This window comes from Camellia sinensis, chromosome 10 (assembly GCF_055761805.1).
Source record: "Camellia sinensis isolate YWXY chromosome 10, ASM5576180v1, whole genome shotgun sequence".
In the NCBI taxonomy this organism is placed as follows: Eukaryota; Viridiplantae; Streptophyta; class Magnoliopsida; order Ericales; family Theaceae; genus Camellia; species Camellia sinensis.
In genome coordinates this window covers 121,102,177-121,108,693 of record NC_138970.1, presented here as the reverse complement: position 1 = coordinate 121,108,693, position 6,517 = coordinate 121,102,177, and the positions used below count along the sequence as shown (strand labels likewise).

General features: G+C 39.6%; 1 protein-coding gene across 1 annotated transcript; it reads right to left on the bottom strand.

Moving 5' to 3' along the window:
• Positions 1-526: 526 nt before the first annotated feature.
• LOC145800664 (uncharacterized) lies at positions 527-1,492 on the bottom strand. The gene is made up of 2 exons (XM_082890386.1): positions 1,244-1,492; positions 527-1,012 (listed from the first exon to the last, which is right to left on the bottom strand). The coding sequence occupies exons 1-2, from the start codon at positions 1,490-1,492 to the stop codon at positions 527-529; spliced, it is 735 nt and encodes a 244-aa protein (XP_082746512.1).
• Between the last annotated feature and the right edge of the window lie 5,025 nt (positions 1,493-6,517).

Genomic DNA, 6,517 nt, shown 5'->3' with positions numbered 1-6,517 from the left:
TTTCCTCTTATACAAAGCTTCATATGGTGCCATCCCTATACTAGAGTGAAAACTGTTATTATATGCAAATTCTGCCAAAGGTAGATAAGTTTCCCAACTTTCACAAAAATCCAAAACACACATTTGGAGCATGTCCTCCAACGTTTGTATAGTCATTTTAGATTGTCCATCGGTTTGTGGATGAAATGCAGTGCTGAACCTCAATTCCGTTCCCAATGCTTTTTGTAAGCTTTTCCAAAATCTTGATACAAACTTAGAATCTCTATCTGACACAATGGAAATCGGAACACCATGCAATCGAATAATCTTAGTAATGTACACAGTAGCAAGCCTATCAGCATTATAACCAGTTTTCACAGGCAAAAAGTGAGTGGACATAGTCAATATATCCACAATTACCTATATAGAATCCATACCTCGAGGTGTTCGGGGTAAGCCAACAATAAAATCCATAGTTATGTGCTCCCACTTCCATTCCGAAATAGGGAAAAGCTGAAGTAGACCCGTCGGTCTTTGGTTTTACTTGCTAACATTGAAGGCATCTTGAAATAAACTCAGCAATTTCTCTCTTCATATTAGGCCACAAAAAAGCTTGCTTGAGATCTTGATACATTTTAGTACTTCTAGAATGCATAGCAAATTTGGATTTGTGAGCTTCTTCCAAAACTTTTCCTTTAACTTCTGGGATATTTGGAACACACAATCTTCCCTTAAATTTCAACACTTGAGCTTCCAAAGAGAATCCCAGTCTTGGCTTTGTTTCCATCTCATCGCATACTTTCTTGAGGAATTCATCCTCTAATTGCCTTTGTTTAATTTCTTCAATAATAGCCGATTGCGCTGCCATTGTGGCTAACATTCCACCTTGTTCATGTAACACGATTTCCACTTTTATTCTTTCCAAGTCAAGTAATAGTTCATTCCGCTTTGTAAACGAATATGCTAGATTTTCCATTGACTTTCTATTAAGAGCATCCGCTACCGTGTTGGTTTTGCCGAGATGGTAATGAATCTGCAAGTCATAGTCTTCAATGAGTTCTAACCGTCGTCTTTGTCACATATTAAGCCCTTTTTGAATGAAGAAATACTTGAGGCTCTTGTGATCGGTGTAGACTGCACATGTTGCACCATACAGATAATGCTGCCATATTTTCAATACAAATACCATTGCAGCTAACTCCAAATCATGCAGAGGATAATTATTTTCATGCAGCTTTAGTTGTCAAGATGCGTAGGTAATTACTCTTCTATTCTGCATAAGTACACACCCCAATCCCTTATATGAAGCATCATTATAAATAACAAACCCTTCTGTACATGACGGTAGGGTAATGACCGGTGCTATTATGAGCCTTGTTTTCAATTCTTGGAAGGCAGACTCCCTTTGTCCTGTCCACTCGAATGGAACACCCTTTCGAGTCAATTGGGTGAGCGGCGCTGCGATCTTGGGGAAATCTTTAACAAATCTTCTGTAGTAACGTGCTAAACCCATATAACTACACACTTCTAAAACATTAGTAGGAGTAGGCAAGTTTATAGTAGTTTTTATCTTTTACGGATGAACTGACTGTGATAACCCAATCCATACTATGCTTAATTATGTATATGATTACGTGTTTGATATGAATTTCCAAGTTTGAGTATGAGAAATATATGAATTTGGAAAATTATCGGTTGAAAGTAGGAATATCTGTTACAATTGAAACTTTGAATTGAAATTGAAGGCCATAGAGGCGTGATAAACAAAAACTGACTTCATAGCTATGATTAACATGATTTTCAGAGCCTTTGGTGAGATTTTGAAAAATTATGATTCCTAATGAATAAATTAAGATTTTTGAGTTAAGTGTATATGTTTGGCTTTTTTTTTTTTTTCATTTTGGTTGGAAGAGAGCTCAAAGTGTGAGGTAGAGAGAGAGAGGAAGGGGAGAAAGCTAGGGATTTGAAGGGAACCAAGGGGCAAACCATAGATTTAAGTTAAGGTATGGAAATTTATTTACAATCTTTGTCTCTAACTCATCTTTGTTAAGAAATCATGAAGAGATTAGGAATTTTGAGCTAGGGTTTTGAGTTGTGTAGTGACTAGGGCTAAAGGCATGAAATTGGACCTTAATCTCTACACTATTGTTTGATTTGAGTTCATTTTTATGTTTGATCCATGAAACAGACCCTAGATAGTTCATACAAACAAGATTTGTGAGAAAATCATTCATGAATATATGTAGTTTGAACTTATGTATGTAACCATGAAGATGTGAAAAGATGAGACCATGGAATTGTTGTTGATACAAGATTGATATGTTTAATGTGGAATTACACTTGTACCATGCTTAGATATCATGTTTTTGGGTTGTTTTTGCATGAATTTGAGCTTGTAATTGAGTTTGGAAGGTTTAGCATTTTTGGCCATTTTCAGACTGTCTAGGTGTGCCTAGACTGCTCGCGCTGCCACGGGCTCCGCACGAGCGGCCCATGTTTTGAACTAAAACTGGTCAGCACTGGACGCTCGAGCGGCTACAATTTTCGCACGTGCGGAGCCAGACCGTTCGAGCAGTTGGACCGGCTACACGTGCGGCTAGGCAAGAGAAAAATTCTGTCTTTTTGTATTGATGCTCCCGACCTCCGGAATGCATTTCCAACCTTATGTAAACCCTTTTGGGAGTGAAATCATGATTAGAAACCATTAAAAAGGGTCGTGAATCACTAAAGGAAAGGGTATATGATATAAACGAATTATGTATCGAATACGGGTTTAACATGTTTGGTGTAGGTCGTGCGCCGGAGGAAACACCGCAAGATCAATCATCACTCCGAGTAATAATGCCATATTTATATGTTAGTTATTGTGTACCTCGAACCATGAACGGTGATTGGTGCCGACATTGTGATTTGTTTGAAATGAGAAACCTCACTAATATTATGTGGCATGTCCAACATAGGCCGTTTTGATATATGATTGGGCTCGAGGTTGTTTTGATACATGATTGGGCCTGAGGTCATTTTGATATATATTGGGCCCGAGGCCATTTTGATATATGATTGGGCCCGAGGCCGTTTTGATATATGATTGGGCCCCGAGGCCGTTTCGTTATATATTGGGCCCGAGGCTATTTTGATATATAATTGGGCCCGAGGTCGTTTCGTTATATATTGGGTCAAAGGTCGTTTTGAAATATGATTGGACCCGAGGCCGTTTTGTTATATGTTGGGCCCGAGGCTGTTTTGAAGTATGATTGGGCCTAAGGCCGTTTTGTTTATATGATTTTGAGTGTTGTGAGAATCTAATGACTATCTATTTACACTGTTTTACTGTATTATTACTCATTGAGTTTCGTTCACCCAATTTTATGTATGCATATATAGGTAATCTGCAACATGGAGCACATCCCTAGAGTCAGCTTCAGGAGCCATCCTTTTTGAGACCCAGTCGAGTCATGTCTTCGAGATGGAGTTTTGTCTTGACTCACATCATACTTGGTCCTTACTTTGTTTTGCTAATGTGGTCTTGGGTTTGTAAACATTATGTACAAATTTCTTCGCAATGCTTATATTCTTTTTACATGGGCATGTAAATGACGTGGATGTGTTACATTTTGCGCATATTGGTATAGCTCAATGGACTCATTCTTTTGTTGTGTACTTTTGCTTTTGGCCCTATTGCTATAATTACTCTGTATGTTTGTTTGAGGCCAAAGATAATCAAGTATTACCGGTCGGTTATGACCCAAACTTTTAGGGATGGGTTCGGGTCGTGACAGAGTGGTATCAGAGTACAAGTTAATATCTCACACACGAGTCCATGTGAGCAATAAGAAGTCTAGAAAGAGTTTAAGTTGCATCCATAATGCATCCACAATCAAGTATGACATGAAAATGTGCATTTGTAAATGTGAATTATGTGTTTATTATTTGGGAAAGTTATAATATGTGCTCCTCTAAATCATGGTGAGCACAAGGGCAGTGGACAGGGAGGATTCAACCTCCGCACAACTTAATAGAATGGAGACAATGATCATGGACATGGCGGAGGCCTTTAGATAACAACAGCAACAACAACCACTGCCACCAATGGCTGTGCCACCACCTATAGTGCAAGACCACTAGGCCGATGACCAAACTATTACTCTCACAAAAGAATTTAAGAAGATAAAACCACCCTTGTTCAAATGAGGAATTGATCCATTAATGGCGGAGGCTTGGGTGCTTGGTATCAATAAATTGTTTGAAGTCTTTCCATGCACGGAGGCACAGAAAGTCTTGCTAGCCACTTTTATACTAGAGAATGAGGCACGCTGATGGTTGATGCATATTCAAGGAGAGCATCAGGGGATGAATTGGGCTCAATTTTTGGAGATCTTCTATGAGAAGTACTTCTCACAGAGTATCTGAGACAGGAAGGTGTCGGAGTTTGAAAACTTGAAACAAAGGGAACAAAGACCGTAGCAGAGTATGAAGAGCAATTTACTGAATTAGCTCGTTTCGCACCATACATGGTCGATATGGACTACAAGAAGGAGAGGAAATTTGAGGGAGGTCTCCGAGACTCCATTCTCGAGAAGATTAATGTATTGTAGGTGCAGAAATATGTGGATGTAAGGCCATCATAGCGGAAGTTAACCAAGCCAACCACAACCGGTACTCGGATTGGAAGGGCAAAAGGCAAGGCTCCAATGTGCACAAAGGGCCGGCGTCCTCACAAAGTAAGAAGCAAAATTTGGGAACTTCCAACACTTCGGGTTCAACCCTTGATTCGGCACCAACTTGTCAAGAATGTGGAAAGAAGCACCTGGGGGTTTGTTATCGAGCATTAGGAGCTTGCTTTAATTGTGGAAAGGCGAGGCATATGGTGAGAGATTGTCTTATGTTTGGGCAACAAAAAAGGGAATAGGCCAACTGCTACTTCAGTCAGTTCCACTCTTGCAACAAAGACCCCAGCAAGGCCTACTACTTTTAAAGACAATGTTAGGCAAGTGAGAGTTTTTGCTCTTGCTCTTGTTCTTGGTGATGTCCAAAATTCAGACATTATGGTTTCAGGTACGCTTTCCATCAATGGCTAACCTGCTCATGTGCTACTTGATTCAGGTCCCACCCATTCCTTTGTTTCAAAAACGTTTGCTCCTAATTTGAATAGATCTATGGAACCCTTGAATTATGTGTTATATGTGTCTCTCCCATCCGGGGACTATATGTTACGTGCTTCTATGTATCCTGCATGTGAGCTTTTGCTTAGAGATATTCCATTATGCGCTAATTTGATGCCTCTTGATATGATACACTTTGATATAATTTTGGGAATGGATTGGTTAGCTAATTATCATGCAACCATTGATTGTGTGTCTAAGAAAGTTGTGTTCTGCCCACCGGGTCAAGATGAGTTTACTTTTGTGAGACATGGGGTGGTCTCTCCACCCTATTTGATATCGGCCATGAAAGCTTGCAAACTACTTCAGAAGGGTTGTAGGGGTTATTTGTGTAGCATTTTGCATGCAGAGACAACTGAGATGGGTGTTGAAAATATTTAGATTGTTAGTGAGTTTCTGGATGTATTTCCCGAAGAATTGCCAGGGGACTTGATAGACCGTGAGATTGAATTTGTCATTGATATTGTACCGGGTACTCAATCGATTTCCAAGGCTCCATACAGAATGCCTCTGGCAGAAATGAAAGAATTGAAAATACAGTTGCAAGAATTTCTTAACAAAGGGTTCATCCGACTGAGTACATTGCCATGGGGCACACCTGTTCTGTTTGTGAAGAAGAAGGATGGGACCCTTCGGTTGTGTATTGATTACCAAGAGCTTAATAAGGTGACGGTGAAGAATAAATATCCTTTATCACGGATTAATGATTTGTTTGACCAATTACAGGGGGCACAAGTGTTTTCAAAAATCGACTTGAGATCCGGGTACCATCAGTTGAAAGTCAAAGCAAAGGATGTTGAGAAGATAACCTTCCGAACCAGGTACGGCCATTACAAATTTTTAGTCATGCCATTTGGGGTTACAAATGCACCGGCAACTTTTATGGATTGAATGAATCAGGTTTTCAAACCGTACTTGGATGAGTTTGTGGTGGTATTCATTGATGGTATTCTTATATATTCGAGGAGTAGGGAGGAACATGAAAAACACTTGAGATTAATTATTCAAACACTTAGGGACAAGAAGTTATATGCTAAATTGAAGAAGTGGGAATTTTGGTTGAATGAAGTTGTCTTTTTGGGGCATGTAATTAACAAGGATGGTGTGTCTGTCGATCTGCAAAAGATAGAAGCCATTGTGAATTGGCCTGCTCCTACTAATCTTACAGAAGTATGTAGTTTTATGGGTTTGGCCGGTTACTACCAAAGATTTGTTGAAGATTTCTCTAAGATTGCGGTGTCGCTTACCCAATTGACTAAAAAAAGTGTTCCATTTGAGTGGACAAAACAAAGGGAGTTTGCTTTCCAAGAATTAAAGACACGACTTACAACAGCACCGGTCCTTGCCTTACCGTCGAGTACAGAAGGGTTTGTGTG